We start from the raw sequence: 19,842 nt of genomic DNA, 5'->3' as shown, positions 1-19,842 counted from the left end.
AACACAACATATTTATAGCTTGATCAGAAGTGCCAGCCTTTTCCATTCTTGCTACCTGTATTACTCTACAAAAGGGTTCAAGAAACACATATTGCTAATGGTACTTTCGGTCTATTCAAACAAATAATCCATCAATTTGTAACTTTCAACTGAGCACTTTCGCCATATTCACGTCTTATGTTAATCGCACACATGAAAACGCAGGATAAAGTTGAATTTGTTGAAGGGAACGTGGATTGGAAAGGAAATACAGGTAGAAAAGACAACAGCCTTGCACACATGAAAACGCAGGATAAAGTACCAATTTTTATTTCTGATATACATCGAGCCAGTTGTTTAATTTGAAACTCTAAACTCAAACGACAAATATTTTATAATTTATGAGAATTTGGACCCGTATCCCAATTTAGTACATCGACTTGCAGCCTATTTGGAATATTAGTGTGATCCATTCGTGTACAGTGAAGAAAAATAATTATTAAGAAAACTGCAGATGATCTAAATCCAATTTTGAAAACATGGAGCGCTCTTGAATCCCAGTAAATTCACTTCAGTCGATCCCTCTCCTTTCTTGAAATTATCGGGGTCTCTGTTCGAGTTCCCAATTTCCATGGAAGTCAAGAAAGATGTTTATTCGGTGTGGGCGCTTCCACCGGAGGAATTGAGGCCGCGACTGAAGAAGCTCATGGAGGGTCTCAGATCGGAGTTCGGTGGGCCCCAGTTCGAGCCGCACGTGACAGTTGTGGGGGCCGTTAGCTTGACGGAGAGCGAGGCACGTGACCGTTTCACCAAGGCTTGTGAGAGACTCGAGTCATACGATGCCCGCGTGGATAGAGTTGCCACGGGAACTTTCTTTTACCAGTGTGTTTTTCTTCTGCTTCATCCAACACCTCAGGTGATCTTTTGAAATAATTGTTTATCCATGCTGAGATTGGAATCTCGTGTATTTGAATCAAAATTAAATCTTTGAGTATAGACTATGCTTTGGTTCATGGAATTGAGAGTTGGAGCTAGTGGGCAGAGGGTCTGATCAAACAAGATGGGGGAGAAAACTCTGTTGATTGGGAGATGGAAGATATCGTATTCATTATGTTATTTGTTTTGAAAATTGTGGGTTGTTTGGTACTTTGAACATTCTTAAATATTTTTGAGTTTTTGCTTTTGAACGCTTAGAAATTATTAAATTCTTTTTAGCTTGTGGTAGTATACAATGTTAGAATGTCAGCAGATTCTTTAGAATGTTTTGCTGCCTTTGGTATTGAAAAGAACTGTGCTTTGAAGTTTGATTGAAAGAGAGAGGAGAATCAAGGGAAAACAATGAGTATTTCTCTGATTTTATCTGACGAGTAAAGACAAAAAGTTAAGAATGGAATTTAATCGCTCACTCTCTTTCTGGGAGTGTACATGACACTGTAGTATTTTATTGGTCTAATGTTGCTTTTATCAAACTCCTCTAAAACGGGTGGTGGGTGCTAGTGCACATTGCTGTGGTTCTTTTGATTACAAGAACTCGACGCGTAATTCATGCCACTACTTCTGATTCTCGAAATTCGGATTTAAACCTTTGATTCCTTCCCTATGAATGTAAATCACTAACATAACGCCAGACACTAAGATTAAGGTCATGAATTGCATGAACAAAAGAAGATGAAGGCAGAAAAATGGAGAAACAATATGATGTAGAACCCTCGAACGAGACCTCGAATATTTTTCATCATTGAATGAAATGATGGGAGGAAGTGCATTGTTCTCGACTTACAACTGTATGACCCAACGTGATTCCAGAACAGGGCAGAACAGAAGTATTTTAATTCAGTTTTTTTTTTTTAAATTGAAGTAGCAAAACTTGATTTTTTTTTTTTAAAAGAAACTTGATGTGATGTATGTGCTGTTTGAGTGAAGATTGTGTTAGCTTCCAACTGACACATCATGATGTTTGCAGCTTATATGCCACACTTGAGCCTCCTCTACGGTAATATAACCGGAGAGGAAAAGAAAACAGCTTGTGAGAAAGCTTACGTTCTCGATGAAAACATTGGCAGTCTAAGCTTCAAGATTACACATTTAGCATTATACAAAACTGACACGGAGGATAAAAGTTGCAAATCATGGGAGAAGGTGGCTGAATGTGAGCTCAGGACTTGTTAAGTTTATCGCAGTTGGCCTTTTTTGAGGATGGAGCAAACTATGAAGAAGCCGCCAACTAGTAATAATCTGTTGTCATCTTTGTTACTGCGTTTTAAGATTAGTACATCCAATTTTATAGAAGTTAATACACAATCTTTTCTATAGAGTTGGTGAATGACTAGATGTGTTGCATCCAGTACCCAAATATAATTCAAAATATGTCGAAAATCAATGCTAAAACCTCTCAGCTTTGAATTATTTCACCAGTTTGTGCGGTTTTGGTTATGCATGCTTTGTGTTATTTTCATTCACTATGGTTGTCTTAGTTGCGAGTGTGTCACAAATATCCCTTGGGAGATAAATAAAAAGAAAGACACTCGACCCCATTGCCAGCGACACATTGTTTCTTGGAGCTAGGGATGGCAATTTTCCCCGCGGGGAAAACCCGAAACGGGGCGNAAAAAAATATAATACTTATATATATACTAGGAATGATTACGTGCGATGCACGTAGGTGACTAATAATGAAAAATATAATAACGAGATTTAGATAATTTTTAAAATCGGTTGAATAACAACCATAAGAAAAATGACATTTTCTCGCATGGTTTTTATAACACTTGTAGAAAAGCATAAGCTTGAGATATATATTGAGTCATTAATTAAATATCACAATTTATTAAATTATTAAAAATATAAAAAAGTATCATACTAATGTATTTGTAATATTTTTTTTCAATTCAACTAAAATAATGAAATAAAGTTATTCTCATTTTTCATATCAATCCTTAAATCAGAAAATTAAAAATTCACCTAAATAAATAAATGAAACATTAATTAAGTAATGATGTGTAAAAGTTTAACTAAGAAAATTAACAAATCAAATTCATATATTTATAGATATATAGATTTGCTAACTTTTAACATCTTGCGGATCTTGCTAAACAAATTATACGACAAATAAAATATAAAAAAATTGCAAAATAGCATACAGAATCTACATGGTCTCGATGTCCATTTTCATTGGAAAAGTACCATAAAGAATGACATAATTTATCATTAATTTCTCTGTCTATTTGAAATAAATCAAACTAATCAAATTATACGACTAATAAAATAAAAGAAAAATTTGCAAAAGAGCGTATAGAATCTAAATGGTCTCAATGTCTATTTTCATTGGAAAAGTACCACAAAGAATGACATAATTTATCATTAATTTCTCTGTCTAGTTGAAATAAATCTAACTAATCAAATTATACGACTAATAAAATATAAGAAAAATTTGCAAAAGAGCATATATAATTTACATGGTCTCAATGTCCATTTTTATTGGAAAAGTACCATAAAGAATGACATAATTTATCATTAATTTCTCTGTCTAGTTGAAATAAATCTAACTAATCAAATTATACGACTAATAAAATATAAGAAAAATTTGCAAAAGAGCATATAAATCTACATGGTCTCAATGTCCATTTTCATTGGAAAAGTACCATAAATATGACATTTTCTGAGATATTTTCAATGACACTTGTAGAAAAGTGTAAGTTTGATATGTGCATTAAGATATTAATTAAATATCACAATTTATGAAATTAAAAATAAAATAAAGTATCATATTAATGTGTTTGTAATATTTGCGTTGATTCAACTAAAATAATGAAATAAAGTTATTTTTATTTTCAATATCAATCTTTATATCAAAAAATTGAAAAGTCACCTAAATAAATAAATAAAATATTAATGAAGTAATGGTGAATGAAAGAGTAACTAAGTAAATTAACAATTCAAATACATATTTCACTTAAATAAATAAATAAATAAATAAAACATTAATGATGTAAGGGTGAGTGAAAGGGTGACTAAGTAAAACATTAATGAAGTAATAATGAGTGAAAGACTAACTAAGTAAATTCACAATTCAAACTCATATATTTATAGATAGTATAGATAAAAAATTCACCTAAATAAATAAATGAAACATTAATTAAGTAATGATGTGTAAAAGTTTAACTAAGAAAATTCACAAATCAAACTCATATATTTATAGATATATAGGTTTGCTAACTTTTAACACCTTGCGGATTTTGCTAAACAAATTATACGACAAATAAAATATAAAAAAATTGTAAAATAGCATACAGAATCTACATGGTCTCAATGTCCATTTTCATTGGAAAAGTACCATAAAGAATGACATAATTTATCATTAATTTCTCTGTCTATTTGAAATAAATCAAACTAATCAAATTATACGACTAATAAAAGATAAGAAAAATTTGCAAAAGAGCATATAGAATCTAAATGGTCTCAATGTCAATTTTCATTGAAAAAGTACCATAAAGAATGACATAATTTATCATTAATTTCTCTGTCTAGTTGAAATAAATCTAACTAATCAAATTATACGACTAATAAAATATAAGAAAAATTTGCAAAAAAGCATATATAATCTACATGGTCTCAATGTCCATTTTTATTGGAAAAGTACCACAAAGAATGACATAATTTATCATTAATTTATCTGTCTAGTTGAAATAAATCAAACTAATCAAATTGTACGACTAATAAAATATAAGAAAAATTTGCAAAAGAGCATATAAAATCTACATGGTCTCAATGTCCATTTTCATTGGAAAAGTACCATAAAAATGACATTTTCTGACATATTTTCAATGACACTTGTAGAAAAGTGTAAGTTTGATATGTGTATTAAGATATTAATTAAATATCACAATTTATGAAAATAAAAATAAAATAAAGTATCATATTAATGTGTTTGTAATATTTGCGTTGATTCAACTAAAATAATGAATTAAAGTTATTTTTATTTTCAATATCAATCTTTATATCAAAAAATTGAAAAGTCACCTAAATAAATAAATAAAATATTAATGAAGTAATGGTGAATGAAAGAGTAACTAAGTAAATTAACAATTCAAACACATATTTCACTTAAATAAATAAATAAATAAATAAATAAAACATTAATGAGGTAAAGGTGAGTGAAAGGGTGACTAAGTAAAACATTAATGAAGTAATCATGAGTGAAAGGCTAACTATGTAAATTCACAATTCAAACTCATATATTTATAATTAGGGGACGGGGACGGGGATGGGGATGGCAAACCCGCCCCCGCCCCGTCCCATTGTCATCCCTACTTGGAGCTGGTTTTGACTTCAATACCAGGAGCATTGATAAATTATCGTATTCACTGCTTTCAATCATGTTTTCATGGAGTAATATGACTATTTGCTAGACAACGGGAGGCATATATAAAACAGTTCTATTATTTATCCATGACTTTGATGAGATTTTCTTCATATTTCAAAAGCGACTTGTTGATCTCGATTACAATTGCAAAGCAGAATATTCAAGTAAATAACATTTGAAACACAAAATTTTTTTATGGAGATCAAGGGATTGCATCATCTTATTCGAGTTAGTGGATCAAGTGTTATTTCAGAGCGAGTTGTTGCAGATCCATTGGATAGGTGTAAAGTGGTGATGATGCATTGTACAATCTCTTAGCCGCGGCCATGTTTGATATCTCCGTAGGGTGATAATTATCCCAGAAGAAAAATTTTGTTCTGTCAGGACACGGAATCGAATCACGAAAACATAGCCCGGTTGTGCTCGATGTAACACAGCATGGAATATTACCGACTACAAAACCTGAAACAACTGTAAGTGAAACTCGTGTCAGAATGCATGAACATTCTACATTCCTTTTTGGATAAAAGAATACAGGAATAGGTTTGTATTTAAGATTTAAAATCACATTTTTGTTAACCTTTTTCATTTCAGATTACAAAACTATTTCAAAATTAAAACAATCCAGCCAAACATGTTTTCCTAGTGGGCATGGGGGTGGGGGACCATTTTCTCAAACAGAAAAACAAGAACCATTTTGAAAGTTGAGATGTTTAATTTTTGACATTTGATTTTGTTGAGTTCTCTTAAAATTATAAACACTTAATTTAATTCTATTAATTACATACCGAACTCTATAATATTTGCATATGAAATGGCAGTGTAGTTTACGAAGATAAATTGTGCATCAGGTAGATTGGTGTTGAGCTGGTCAGTGAGAGATATCAGCCTTGTATTGAATAGCTCCGCGTCATTGTTGATCCATTCCACACATATTTTTCCTTTTGTCGGATAACGGTGTAATACTTGAGGAATGCAGCCTAGCGGAGCGGTTCCGAAAACGGCTATTTTCCTTGCACCATAGCTGTACATTTTCTGGATCCAAGAAAATGTATTAACATGTCTTAAAGGTATATGCTAGAATATATGTATATGTACTCTGTCTTTCCAATAAAAATTTGAATTAAGATTGTGAATTAAATCGATGATTAAATTTTAACTCAAGTAGGAATTTCGAGGAGACATTGGTTGCGAAAAAAATTCTCACTGTATCATAAACCTATACTCACCTCAAGTTGTTGGGAGTATGCTTGAACCAGAACTTCTGCTAACTGATCTGGACTATATAATCTCCTAGCTGGGCTAAGTATCGGGTTTAAGACGTAGTTGAGAATATCGTTGTTGCCAATGTTACTCACGTATATGCACTTATTTAGAAGCTCTTCCGCCTGAGTTGCACTCCCAAGTATACGCTCAACTTGTGAGACTGTGTACGCATGATGCTCAATCTGCATTTCCAGGTCGTATTGATGACCCTACAAGAAATAATGAATACATGCAGGTTCTAAAAATGTGAAGTTGATGTATATCGATCATTGAATTTGAAATGGAATCTGAGCAATCTTCTCAACAAACCCGTATTTAAAATAGTTAAATTTCATCTATGCATGTGTATATGAATCTAACATTAAGCCAAACTTGCAAATTGTGGGCAGATGATATATGCATGCAACAACTGTGTAAACTGTTACCACAAAATAGTTGGTGTAGTTCAGGATCCCCCCGGCTCCCGATGCGTAGTTTACTCCTGTGAGATAGTCTGAATCTGTCGCACTTGCAAAAGGTGGAGTATATTCTTCAAAACCCAAGTATTCAGCTGCACCATGAACCAAGAAACTGATCGATCAAGAGTTGGGTTACTGATTTGGATATAAACGAAGATGGTTGGAATAATAAGATCAAACTACGTACTCGGACATACATACAAATCAATCAATTTGAGAACCAAAATCCGACTAGTTTAATATAATAATTTACCGATAAAATCCGGGATAATTCGTCCATTACAGAATCTACCAGTGGGGCTCCCCGGATAATCAATGCCATAAGGAGAAAAATCCACCTTTGCTAGTGTGGCAATATCATTATTGTTGCCATTATCAAACAGTGAGTCTCCAAAGATAAACAAGCAAGGAACTTGAGGTTTCCCCTCGATCAAGAACGATGACTTGATAAAAAATATAAACAACAAAAACATTTTGAAATCGATCGGTTGGAAGTCGAACTATTATGGTGCACACATATATATAGCAAAGCAAAAACACTCATCACTGGCCATTTTGATTAACTTTGATGGTTAAATGAAGCTACGTACAAAAGGCTATCATGCATGCATTCTTTCTTTAATAAATAGTTGTCAAATAAAAGTTTTAATAGTTAAAGCTAGAGAAGGGACAGCTACAAATTCCAAACTAGCCAGCTCCTAATCAATAATTTTCTGGTTCCAATTATGGATTCCAGCTGCGGGATTCGTTTACAGCTTTATAAATTTAGTAGCCCCTGGCAGTAGCTAATTAAAGGAGGAATTGGTTTATCATTATATAATTAATATTTATGGATTTAATTAACCTAATATAACAATGAACACACCAATAATACTAGTATATCGGCTGAATAAATTAATAATTGCGGCACACCCATGGGCTAAATGGACACCAATGGGCTAAATGGACCCAAATTATGGGATCAAACTAATGAGTACAGTGTGTATAATTTTATTGCTTCGTCTTCCTAAATGGCGATTTTTCTATAAATATTTTAAATCAGCTCCTCGATTGCCTAATTCATATTAGTTTGTTTTATTGATAATTTGAATTGTAAGAATAATAATAATAATAATAATAATAATAATAATAAATAAAAATAATAAATAAAAATAAATTATTTAATTGTTGTTATTGTTAATACTAATAAGAAGAAATTAACTGTAAGGATGATCGATTAATAAATACACAAATCTCCAGTATGACGTCTCATATGTCAGTTTTGTGATACATATCTCCCACACGACTCAGACCCATGAAAATATTGTTTTTTAAGTTCACAGAGACGGAAATAATTATGCTATTGTTAAATGTTCCTGTTGGATTTATTGGCACTTGGTATCATATGAGATACATAATCAAATATATGTCAATGAGTGACGATGATCTAAAGGCTAATCAAAGATTTGTCCTATTACAAATAAATCTGATCAAGATAAACCCACAACATAGGGTGTTATGCACTGTTAAATAAAAAACTTATTTTTTTAAAATTTTGGTATTTTTATATTTTAATTATTTCAAAATCAAAATTATATTTTTTATATTAAAATATGTTATTAAGAAAGAGAAGTACTTGCTATTTCTTTCTTCTATCATATGAGATACATAATCAAAGATATGTGATCAATGAGTGATGATGATCTAAAGGCTAGTCAAAGATTTGTCCTATTATTTATCCATGACTTTGGAAATAAAATTCGTCTTATTATTTATCCATGACTTTGAAAATACAAGGAACATTTGCACAATATATTTATCGAAGGAGATTTTCGCATTATTTCAAAATAAGCATAGGTGTTGTATGTAGTTTGCATGTGGGAGAAGATGTGTGTTATTTGAATGAGCTTAAAATTGAAGCGAAAGTGACTTATCGGTCTTGATTACAGTTACAAAGCAGAAGAAATTTGAAGTAAAAAACATGTGAAACCAAATACAATTGATGGAAATTAAGGGATTGCATCATCTTATTCAAATGAGTAAATCAAGTGTTACTTCAGAGCGAGTTGTTGCAGATCCATTGGATAGGTATCAAGTGGCGATGATGCATTGTACATTCTCTTAGCCGAGGCCATGTTCAAAATCTCCGTAGGATGATAATTATCCCAGAAGGAAAATTTTGTTCTGTCAGGACAGGGAGTCGAATCACGATAACATAGGCCGGTTGTACTCTGTGAATCACAACATGCAATATTAACAACTTTAAAACCTGAAAGAGCAGCAAGTGAAACTCATGTCAGAAATCTATAGAAATTTTAAAGTCCATTTTTGATGTAAAACTATTTAACTTTAAACAACTCATGTGCTTAATTTCTAACTAATTAAAAATAAATGCAGCATTGTTAATTTTATCAACATACCGAATTTTATAATATCTGTATATGAAATGGCTGTATAGTCTATGAAGATAAACTGTGCGTCAGGCATATTGGTGTTGAGCTGGTCAACGAGAGACAGCAGTCTTGTATTGAATAGCTGCGTATCTTTGTTGATCCATTCCACACATGGTTTTCCGTCCGTCTGATATTTGTGTAATATTTGAGGAATGCAGCCTAGTGGGGCGGTTCCAAAAACAGCTATTTTCCTTGCTCCATAGCTGTACAGTATCTGGATCCAAGAAAATATTTGTATATACATGATGTGTCCCACGACACGTCAAATAGTACTAATTTGTACTTGTGAAAATTTGTGGGAGTGTTTTTGTAAAATATATAATCCTTGTAGGGTTATAAATGGCCAATGTGGTTTATGTTGATATTTAAGAAAGAAGTATGAATTTGCAGGAGAAATAAGCAGTGTAAATATTCTCACTATATCATGAACCTGTACCAATTACCTTAAGTTGTTTGGAGTATGCTTGAACCAAAACTTCTGCATACTGATCTAGGGTATATAATTTTGTAGCTGGGCTAAGTATCGGCTCTAAGAAGTAGTTGAGGAAATCGTTGTTGCCGATGTTACTTATGTACATGCACTTGTTTAGAAGCTTTTTCGACTTATTTGCATTCCCAAGTATACGCTCGACTTGCGAGACTGTGTACGCATGATGCTCAATCTGCATCTTCAAGTCGTATCGCTGACCCTGCAAGAAATTAATTATATGGACAAAGTAAATTTCTAAAAAATGTGGTGCTCCAATTAAGTAATCTCTCATGTAATTAATCAATGTTAAGTTGGATGCATATTGATCATTGAATAATTTGAAATGGAATTTAAGCATTAATCATCTAGCCAAATTAACTCACAATATCCATGTTTTAACTCGAAATGGAAATTCTTGGCCGACAATTAATGCATGCAACTATTGTGTACATTGTTTTTGGGTTATCTTTTAGTTACCAAAAAATAGTTGGTGTAGTCCAGGATCCCTCCTCCTCCCGACGCATAATTTACACCAGTGAGATAGTCTGCCTCTGTCGCATTTGCAAAAGGTGGAATAGATTCTTCAAACTCTAAGTATTCAGCTGCATTATTAACCAAGAATTAATTGGACGTCGGTCGATTTGATCCAGACATATACAATCTTTTGATATAAACAACAAGCTGGTTTAAATAATTAATATTTACACTACAAGAAAACACGTTGTTTAATTTCTAATGAAACTCAGGCATGCGAATCAATTCGAAAACCAAAAGGCGACAAATTTACCAAGAAAATCCGGTATATTTCGTCCATTACAGAATCTACCAGTTGGGCCCTCCGGATAATCAATGCCATAAGGAAGATAATCCACCTTCGCTAGTGTGACTAGGTTATTGTTGTTGCCATTATCAAACAGCGAGTCTCCAAAGAAAAACAAGCAAGGAACTTGAGGTTTCCCCTCGATTAGGAGGAACAATGACTTGATAAAAAATATAAGCAATAAAAACATTGTGAGACTCCGATATTTTGTAACACCAGCTGAAGTCATTTGAAGCATGCATGGATAACTCGAAAGCAAAAGGATTCTATATATAGTGAAGAAAACTTGTAGATATTCTCCTTATTTCATCGTTAAAGCAGGAAGCTAGAGAAAGAGAGCCTATTGTACGTATGTTAATAAATATAAAGTCTTGCAGAAGTTAGTTAAGCTAGAGAAAGGGATAGCTACCAAATAAAAGAATTGGAAAATTGTAATCTTGTTCTTCTACGTTTGTTTGCGATTTTAGTATTATATATTGTCAAATTTCAGTTTTAACCTGCTATATTTTATTTATTAAACAATTTTAATCATTTTTCCGACGTGACGCTAATGTGACATATATGCGACGTTGATGTGTTGTTGACGTGTATAGTAAGTAACCCATCAAGACCAAAATTGTAAAAAAATTGAAAAAACATAACTAAAATTGAAATTCAATAATATAGATGATCAAAATCATAAAGAAACAATTATATAGATAAAAGAATAACATGTCTAAAAACTAATTTTCAGTGATATGGGATATTAATGATACAAGATTCAGCTATTAATATACTTAGATAATGTTTACAAAAATTAAAAAAAAAATTTGTTTTTATATTTTTTTTACAAATTTGTAACGGAAAAGTCCGTAAATAATTTTTTTAAAGCATTTGCAGACACGACTTTATTACGACCATGCCAAGGATTCCAGCTGCTCTTGATGCATAATTTACGCCTTTGGGGAAAAAAATTACCCCCTTTACAACGGCGGAATGATGAATGGGTACGTCGTCTATGTAAAAGAGTGGACACCAGCTGAGTAAATAATTCCGGCACACCAATGAAGTTAAATGGACCCAGAATATCGATTCAACCTAGTACAATGAATGAATGAATGAATGGAAAAAAGATTAGGCCAAGTTGAATTTACTTGCCTGGTCTTGATAAATTTATTAGGAGTTCAATACGATTATTTAATTGAGGACATTACAATTTTAATCCTGTAATTTTTCCATTCTTTTAATTTTTTGTTTCAGAAAAAATTGGCTTTCTGGTGCTTTTTTATAATAAAAAAAAGAAAAGGAAAACAGCTTTTTTATTTACTACCTTGTCTTATTTTCGATTTTGATACATTAAATTTTCAAAGTTGGTTTTGAATCTTTTGATACACTAATTTTTTCTCCTTTAAATCCTATTTCGCCAAAGTGTTGACATAATACTGAAAATTCTAACATGAAACCGAGAAATAATGACATGGTGTTGGGTTGAGAAACACAAGACCGTCGCAAATGTTTAGCGATGGTGACTTTCCCGACGGTTTGAAAATCCGTCGCTGATGAATTGTTTATGGGTTATGTAGCATTTCTTTCTTTGCTTATGGATTGTTAAAGCATGATCCATTAATCGATGTAAGATTCTGAACTGATCTTTCAAATGGCAACATTACTGTACAAGTTCATCGACTGATTGGTGTCCTTGGAAAGCTCTTATTTCTACCACTTTGGCTGTTTTGAGTTTTTTTATAATCTTTGCCAGGATAGACCTTAAAAATTCCACGAGTGAACAATCCAGCATGTACAATTTCGAAAACATTAAGGCATAGTTTGGTACACATGATAGGATAATTAAACATGTGATATATAATATAAGGATAAGTTAAGGATAAATAAGATGTATGATATTATATTTAATGTTTGGTATGATTTTAATGTGTCCAATACGCTAGTTCGTTTTTCACTTTTTTATATATTTATTTTATTTATATTTTATGTTTTAATATTTTTTATTGTTTCGTGAGTTTATAATTTGATTATGGATATTTTAAAATAAATTATTGGCGAAATTTCGAAATATCTCAAGTTTAGTAAATAGTATAGATTCATTTTAATACTAACTATTTAGTTTAAAATTTTAATAACAAAAATATATTTTTAAAATTATATAAATTATGTATGTCCTAACACAATATCAATAGCAATTTTTTTTGAAGTGATATCTAAAACTAATTTAAATCCCAATGCTTGAGAAATGGGGGCACTAATGTCATTTCATAGAATTTATTATTTATCATGTAGATATCCCTACACATTAGAGGGATGCCTTCTCCATAGTGAACCACCATTATCACGGGTCCATCCAATTGTTATGGGCTATTAAAAAATGAACCAAACATGGGATGAAGGATGATAAGTTATTAATCATTTAGTTATCAAGTGCACCAAACTATGTCTAAGTGAATCGCTTCCCTGACGTCCCAGTTAGCATAGTACTTGGGGACAATTCCAATATGGATCGAGCGTGAGAGAGATCGTCACCATGAATAATTTTTTTTGACATTTTGTTTGTGGTTTTTCCAAAACTACAAATTTCTCCCCTTTTTCCCCGTGAATCAGGAGTTAGTGTCCCACCTTGCCATTTCTTCTACCCTCTCTTGAATGCTAGAAGCAATTAACTTTATTGAGAATCACATGTATTTATATTTGTCTGTTGTCTGCTCTGTAAAAATCAGGTTCCTAATGGAGCAGCAGCAGTTCTTGGGGCAAATACAGCTAGTGTTATACTTCTATATTACAGCAGAAGTTCAGTGGAAACGTCTAGAAGGCCTTTGCTCAAAATCATGATGTCGTGTAAAAACTTTAAGATTGTACTTTGATCGATGATTTGAAGTTAGAGAGTTCAATCTACAATAACAAATTCATTAGTTTGTTTAGGCGAATCCGCTTGACAAATGATCTCAAATTCATCCCAAATGAAGTCATTTCAAATCTTTCTATCAAATTTGTTCTCAAATTAAATATTTTAATCCAAACACAGCCTAAGTTTATTTAGAGCAACATGTTGATTTGCTAATTCTTTCTATCCATTTGAATGTCATTTGTTGTACATTTCTATTAGACATTCATGTGTTTTGTAAGAAATCATCGCGATTTCATCAATAAAAGTTCTGTAATTTTGATTGGTTGATTTCAATGCATGTACGAACAAATAAATTCCAAATTGTTGAATTTTAAGAACGAAAACTTTCTCGGCAAAGAAGAATTTAACAAGTGAAGTAGAATTTGGAAAGATCTTTTTATGCACCTAAGACCAAGTGCCCGTGTTTGAATCGAAGAATCTGATGCACGTGTTTTTCTCCACGACTTGGTCAACAAAAAGAACAAAAGGAACTCTATTGTTGCTCTTTTAGACTCTAGCTGGATTTCTTGAACCAAAACTCAAGTTGGACCCTGAGTGTTTTCAATAGTGATCATGCTATTTGTAGCTGAGCAGCATCTCATGCTGATTTCCAACGCCGACTCGGACGATTCATGAGATGTGTTGTTTTGCATTGATGACGACAAGGTCCTAGTTCAGATGTACATAATGCTTTCTTTTTCAAAAGAATTTAACATATTATTGGTGGCACTCAATGCATCAACATCGGAATTTTTTTTTTTTTACCTCTGGCTCTCATCTAAGGCAAGTCAAAACTTTCTGACGCCTGCTGAGTGTATCAAGGATAAGCCACCATATCAAGGAACATATCGATTGGAAAAAGGGGGGCAATATGGATCAAGGTATCAAAATGCATTGCGTGAGAGAGTTGATGTACGGGAAGTTTTTGGACGCAAAACCTGAAACCGTAAGCGGTGTCATATGGATTTTGTCGTCAATCATGCATGTGATATCCCATGTTCTTCCACAACTAGCCAAGCTTCTCTTATTTTGTTTTGGCGGACACATCGTGCATGCGCGCACACGTTGATTTGTAGTAACGTTAATACTGCCAAGTTATGAGCTTCGAAAACTCCGTGCGCCTTACAGATGGACTCTGCAAAGATCACGGATAATGTGTTCCTCACCAGGAAAATGGTGGTGGAAGAGTGGGTACCGCCCCCTCCCTTCTAAAGTTGTTTTTTTATTGAATTTGTATATTCTTCCTTAAAAAAAAAGGAAAAAAGTGATTCGCCACCTCTTGTATTAAAAATGTTCAAATTTTAGTTTCGCACACCCTTTCCCTACACCTCTGGCTCCGCCTTTGTGTGGCAGACCAATTATTACGCGATTTGGCCTTCTTCAGGATCTAAATGCATTGCCTTTTAGGCGTAGAAATTATATATGAAACAACTCACAATCAATCAACTGTTACCACTGCAACCAAATTTTCACGTGGTAGCAGAAATGGAGTTGCAGCACTACAAGTGCTTCTGCTCAAGCAGCTTCAATTGGTAAGTTCAAATCTCATTCACACTGTTTCATTTGCTCCAGCAATTTGGGCGATCAGACTAATATTTCCTCTTAAGATATTTGAGATATAGCTTCCCATATATCATCAAGAACTGATCTTCACGGCAGTTTTTAAACTTGTAAGAGTTTAAAACTTTTCCACACTCCACCCCTCAAGTTTCTCAAAATTATGTGAGCAGGTACTTTGATGTTTAGTTTGACTTAAAACTACAGGTTGTTGGGGGCGTTTGTGACTTCTCGTGAACATTTTTTGTTTGACATGATACAATGCTTGATAAAGAAGGGAAGCTAAGACTTGTTCAATAAGAACATCCTCTTCGGTCAACAAATAAGCAATAATACCAAATCCCTATGCAAAATATTATCTATTTAAAGACAGAAGCGACAAAAGGTCCAACCCTGGTCGCGTTAAGCGCTAAATCTAACCAACCTTTTTCATCTTCTTGATGCTTGTACGGCAGGTAACAGCTACACACTATAACGATTCTTGGCAGCTCGGTCAAGCCTCTTTGCCTCCTCCTGCATTAAAAAAACTAGTTGCTTATCGATCCAGAGGAAAACATAATAAGATAAAAAAATATAATTTACCGAACAAGTCCTGGCCCATGAAAGTGAGGAAAACTTACATGGAATATGAAACCGATTGAATCGTTATAATCCAGAAACTCCTTCCATTGTTTTCCGATGCTCAGCTGGAAAATTTCAGGAACACGAAGTGGATTACAGCGTACAAGAAATGCATAGACAATGAAAAGTATAATGCTCCACCTATATCCATCACACTAAAGTATGGGAGAACATGCAGAGAGATATCTATTTCGTTTCAACTTTCAAGTTTCTGTATATACTTTGTAACTCAAAATCTGGCAGCTTTTATACATTCTAACAAGGATTTCATTTGTAGCTCCCAAATAATAATATCACGAGGAATCATATTGAAGTTAATGATCATAAAGAGTCAAAGATTCAACAAAATGCCTTACTCACTAGGAAGATCGCATTTTTGAAAAATTAGAATATTACAGTCAAATACTTTTTATGCGGCTTCTGTGCGATGGTTCCACTAAATTAGTTTAGGAACAAGAAAGGCGATAATATCTCGGATAAGATATAATGGAAAACTCTATATGCTCGAACAAACCTGAGCAGCTTCATTTGCAGCATTCTTTGTCCACACAGAAATTTTCTCCTGCCTAATTCGGACATTGACAACTGCTCCACATATCTCATCTCCATAATCAAATTGCTCACCAATCATTGCTAGCAACTAGACAGACATATTCAAAACAATTTGAAAAAGAGAGAAAACAAAAAGTATTACATATGAGTTACAGAAACAAATACCATAAATCAAAAGAGACTAGAACGTACTGTATAGAGCCAAGGCGTGTCAGATTTACCCCTGGAAAAGCTCGCAGTCCACTTTCCCCCGTTGGCACAAACTGGATCCTCCCATTTTGGCTCAATTTTATTTTTGAAACAATAAAAGTCCGCTCCAACCACCAACTTACTAGGATGATGTATATTGTTGTAAACGCTGCAAGCCAAACAAAGTAAATTAATGCCGTATACACGTGACAGAAAATGCAATGAAAGCAGAAGTTCGACAACTTGCAATTCAAAATCCGCATCAGTCTTTGGTAAGAAAGCCACAACTCATTAGCATAAAATTAGAGAAGAAATAAAATAAATAAAATTTTGCCACAGCAGAAGCATAGAAAACAATACCATTTTTCTGGCAATAATAGAAAAAACAGTCAGTGCCGTATTAAAAATAAATATATATTAAAAAAAAAAGAACACAGACACAGAGGCAATGCCACAACAAAGCTAGTCACTGCAGCAGTTCCCAATTTTTGTAGCAAAACTGACACTAAAACTCCAGAAAATAGAGTACAGATTTCCCCTCAACGATCCCAACAACCCAAAAGGGAGAAAACACATAAGGACACACACACACAGGTACCGTTTCCAGAAGATTTAGTATCTGAGCGTTAAAATCCAAGATGGCTACATCCCAAGCTATGGGGCAGGAAACTCATTTTCACACACATCTTCTTTACAAGCTATAGGGTTCACTATCAACCATGGGTAACACTTAATAGCTATTCCAGTGTTAGACTCTTCATGTGCATACGAATCAGGAATTATAAAATTAGATTTTTGATGCGTCAGTTGATGAATTCGAAAACAAACTACAGCATCTTTTACACCCTAAATTTTTTTCTTTTATTTTTGGTGCATGGTAAAGAGAGATCCATTTTTCCTTTCACACCCAACAGAGCTTAAAAATAAATCTATAGATACCCACAGAGACACAACAAGCTTCACATCTTCTGAACCCTAACTCACTTGATATGCCTCGTAGACATTTAGGTAAATTCGAAGCTCAAAGTACACAAATCTAATAAACATATAAACGCACAAAAGATAACAACCACAAATACAAATCAAAAGTAAATCAACGAATAGCTGAAAAACAAGGTACTGTTTCAATACAATTAGATCCAAAAAAGAAGAACCTCCAAAAGTCTTCAACAGTGGAGAAGGTGTAAATGGGTCGCATCGAGCTTCCCCAAGCAGCCTGTTTCTGCTTAGCAGAAGGGTTATCGAACCAAAAGGTCCATGCGTGTTCTAATGGATGCATCGGAGGCGGCGGCGCCATGGCCTTCAAGGACTCCGCGTCATCCGAATTTCCGGCAACGATTTCCCCTTCTTCAGCCTCATATTCCTCCCCTCCTATGTTGTTTGTTGATGAATTCTCTGGTTCCTCCTTGGTGACCATTTTCTGTGTTTCCTGTACCATTTTTTCCCCGATTTCTTTTTTGATCTCTTTGTGTGTTGTCACGCTGAGGCACTACGATATTGGTTTGGTTTGATTTGGTGAAGGTACGATTTTATCCCGGCCCTTCCTATTTCCCACTATTATGGATATTTCGTAAATTAACGACTTGGTAACAAAGACAATCTTAAAGGGAGAATTTGCAATCGTTAAAAGATGCAATTTTTTTAAAAAAAAAATTTACAAAAATTATCATTAACGATGAGATATATCTGACTTATGAAAAAATATTATTTTTTATATTAGAAATATTATTTTTTAATTTTAATTATCCAGGTCAACTCGTCTCACGTATATAATCGTGAGACCGTCTAAAAAATAAGTTTTGTGAGTTGCATTAGTTTTTGCTTAATTTAATTGAAATTCAGAAGCTGATGGTATTCTGATTCTCTTTCCACAAAAATAATTTTAATAAAAAATTAGTATCAAAATCACTTATTTATAAAATATTATTACTCTTTATAATTAATAAATTTAATCACTTCTTTAAAAAAACAAAACACGTTGAATCTGATACATTTTCGTCATAATATATGTCCATGTGAATCATACAAATGTACAATGGAGTTCACATTTATCGTATACTAATCAATCCGTCTTTAAAGTGTTGATTTATTCTTTTTATGTTTTTTTGCACGCAAAAACTCCCATCTCTCCAGAGCCAAATGGATAGAAAATTTGTGTCAATGGCTGTAGTTAGTACTTAGGTTTGAAATTTGAGATTAGATTCAAGAGTCATTTATAAAAATAATCGAAAAAATCAAGTGGTAGAAAAATTTTAGTTCTTGGATCATCAACACATGATATCAATCTCTATTAAAAATGTTGGAATTTTTTTTTTCTTTGTCTACGATGTTGTGAAATTTTAGTTTTTGGATCATCAATACATGATATCAATTTCTATTAAAATGTGAACGTCTACAGATCAAGAAAGATGGGATTTGGATCCCCGTTGTCCCACTCCTGGATGCGTTTGTCGTCAACAATACAGCATGTGCATATTATGCCTTCCATCGGGGATGTATGTTTAAAGTTCGTGTTGAAGAATTCTTGCTTGAATCAACTTTTGAATATATCACTAGCTAGGAAGCTATATAATTATCTCCCCAGCTATGTTTAAGTTTGATTTTACAAATAATTTTTTTCCTATTAAGTATTTAAGCTACCTGCAATGTTAATTTCTTTGCAGATTGTAACGAAAGGTGTCGACAAAGTTAATAGGTGGGACCAGTCAAAAGAAATGTTAAAAAAAAAACGTGGGAGGCTTATAATTGTCAAAATAAGGCGTTTCAGACGGAAATTTCAGAAGACGCGTTTTATACGCGTCTTCACACTGACAAGAGGATCTATAAATAGAGCTCCCCCTTCATTCTGAAATTATCCCTTTTTCGAGTTTTCTCTCATCTTATAATATTCTATAATATTTGTGAGGTGTTTGTTCTCCTGTATTAAGAGAGTGAGTTCTCTTTGGAAACACAGTGAGTGAGTTGTACACCACAAAATATTATAGTTGAAATTCTTTTCATCTTGTCCGTGGTTTTTACCATAATAATTTTTAGGGGTTTTCCACGTAAATCTCGGTGTCCAATTTATTCTTTATTTTCGGGTTTATTATCTCAAATTCCGCACGTGGGACCAACAAGTGGTATCAGAGCCTTGGTTCAAAATTTCTTAAAATTCTGAGTATGCTCTGTGGTTGCAGCCTAGACTGATCTTCCACATCAGAAAAGATTTTTTGAGATTTTTTATTTAAGGCGGGATTATTTTGTCCAGTCTACTAAAATT

General features: G+C 33.2%; 4 protein-coding genes across 9 annotated transcripts; 1 reads left to right on the top strand and 3 right to left on the bottom strand.

The window, feature by feature from the left end:
- Positions 1-236: 236 nt before the first annotated feature.
- Positions 237-5,810, top strand: LOC140964836 (cyclic phosphodiesterase-like). Of its 6 annotated transcripts, none has more exons than XR_012172924.1 (5): positions 237-253; positions 494-898; positions 1,466-1,517; positions 1,943-2,206; positions 5,584-5,722. XR_012172924.1 is itself a non-coding variant. In XM_073424796.1 (3 exons), exons 1-3 carry the CDS (start codon positions 611-613, stop codon positions 2,146-2,148), a joined length of 546 nt encoding a protein of 181 aa, XP_073280897.1. In that variant the 5' UTR covers positions 335-610; the 3' UTR covers positions 2,149-2,412. The 6 variants fall into 6 exon arrangements, 1 of the variants encoding a protein (XP_073280897.1); XR_012172923.1 differs by lacking the exon at positions 237-253 and adding an exon at positions 281-297; XR_012172922.1 differs by lacking the exon at positions 237-253 and having other exon boundaries at positions 333-898; positions 5,687-5,810.
- Positions 5,289-7,565, bottom strand: LOC140964835 (GDSL esterase/lipase At1g29670-like). Its single transcript, XM_073424794.1, has 5 exons — positions 7,319-7,565; positions 7,033-7,157; positions 6,571-6,816; positions 6,130-6,376; positions 5,289-5,812 (listed from the first exon to the last, which is right to left on the bottom strand). Exons 1-5 carry the CDS (start codon positions 7,536-7,538, stop codon positions 5,586-5,588), a joined length of 1,065 nt encoding a protein of 354 aa, XP_073280895.1. The 5' UTR covers positions 7,539-7,565; the 3' UTR covers positions 5,289-5,585.
- Positions 7,566-8,946: 1,381 nt separating this feature from the next.
- On the bottom strand, positions 8,947-11,002 carry LOC140963783 (GDSL esterase/lipase At1g29670-like). The gene is made up of 5 exons (XM_073423179.1): positions 10,754-11,002; positions 10,444-10,568; positions 9,941-10,186; positions 9,465-9,711; positions 8,947-9,313 (listed from the first exon to the last, which is right to left on the bottom strand). The coding sequence occupies exons 1-5, from the start codon at positions 10,974-10,976 to the stop codon at positions 9,096-9,098; spliced, it is 1,059 nt and encodes a 352-aa protein (XP_073279280.1). The 5' UTR covers positions 10,977-11,002; the 3' UTR covers positions 8,947-9,095.
- Positions 11,003-15,499: 4,497 nt separating this feature from the next.
- LOC140965214 (eukaryotic translation initiation factor 4E-2-like) lies at positions 15,500-18,082 on the bottom strand. Its single transcript, XM_073425339.1, has 5 exons — positions 17,738-18,082; positions 16,587-16,752; positions 16,357-16,482; positions 15,842-15,907; positions 15,500-15,734 (listed from the first exon to the last, which is right to left on the bottom strand). The coding sequence occupies exons 1-5, from the start codon at positions 18,019-18,021 to the stop codon at positions 15,684-15,686; spliced, it is 693 nt and encodes a 230-aa protein (XP_073281440.1). The 5' UTR covers positions 18,022-18,082; the 3' UTR covers positions 15,500-15,683.
- Positions 18,083-19,842: the final 1,760 nt, after the last annotated feature.

This window comes from Primulina huaijiensis, chromosome 18, assembly GCF_012295235.1.
Source record: "Primulina huaijiensis isolate GDHJ02 chromosome 18, ASM1229523v2, whole genome shotgun sequence".
Taxonomy (NCBI): Eukaryota; Viridiplantae; Streptophyta; class Magnoliopsida; order Lamiales; family Gesneriaceae; genus Primulina; species Primulina huaijiensis.
The sequence above is the reverse complement of the archived record's forward strand: the minus strand, read 5'-3'. Positions and strand labels throughout refer to the sequence as shown.

Excerpts from the sequence above, each read along its gene's own strand:
- LOC140964836 (XM_073424796.1), top strand. The coding sequence starts at position 611 with ATGGAAGTCAAGAAAGATGTTTATTCGGTGTGGGCGCTTCCACCGGAG. Across the intron at positions 899-1,465 it reads TTCATCCAACACCTCAGGTG|GTGGGTGCTAGTGCACATTG; the intron begins ATCTTTTGAAAT and ends CTAAAACGGGTG. Across the intron at positions 1,518-1,942 it reads TGATTACAAGAACTCGACGC|CTTATATGCCACACTTGAGC; the intron begins GTAATTCATGCC and ends TGATGTTTGCAG.
- LOC140964835 (XM_073424794.1), bottom strand. The coding sequence starts at position 7,538 with ATGTTTTTGTTGTTTATATTTTTTATCAAGTCATCGTTCTTGATCGAG. Across the intron at positions 6,817-7,032 it reads ACTACACCAACTATTTTGTG|GGTCATCAATACGACCTGGA; the intron begins GTAACAGTTTAC and ends TATTTCTTGTAG. Across the intron at positions 6,377-6,570 it reads CATACTCCCAACAACTTGAG|AAAATGTACAGCTATGGTGC; the intron begins GTGAGTATAGGT and ends TCTTGGATCCAG.
- LOC140963783 (XM_073423179.1), bottom strand. The coding sequence starts at position 10,976 with ATGTTTTTATTGCTTATATTTTTTATCAAGTCATTGTTCCTCCTAATC. Across the intron at positions 9,712-9,940 it reads CATACTCCAAACAACTTAAG|ATACTGTACAGCTATGGAGC; the intron begins GTAATTGGTACA and ends TCTTGGATCCAG. Across the intron at positions 9,314-9,464 it reads TACAGATATTATAAAATTCG|GTTTTAAAGTTGTTAATATT; the intron begins GTATGTTGATAA and ends CTGCTCTTTCAG.
- LOC140965214 (XM_073425339.1), bottom strand. The coding sequence starts at position 18,021 with ATGGTACAGGAAACACAGAAAATGGTCACCAAGGAGGAACCAGAGAAT. Across the intron at positions 15,908-16,356 it reads CTGCAAATGAAGCTGCTCAG|CTGAGCATCGGAAAACAATG; the intron begins GTTTGTTCGAGC and ends GAAATTTTCCAG. Across the intron at positions 15,735-15,841 it reads CAATCGGTTTCATATTCCAT|GAGGAGGCAAAGAGGCTTGA; the intron begins GTAAGTTTTCCT and ends TTTTTAATGCAG.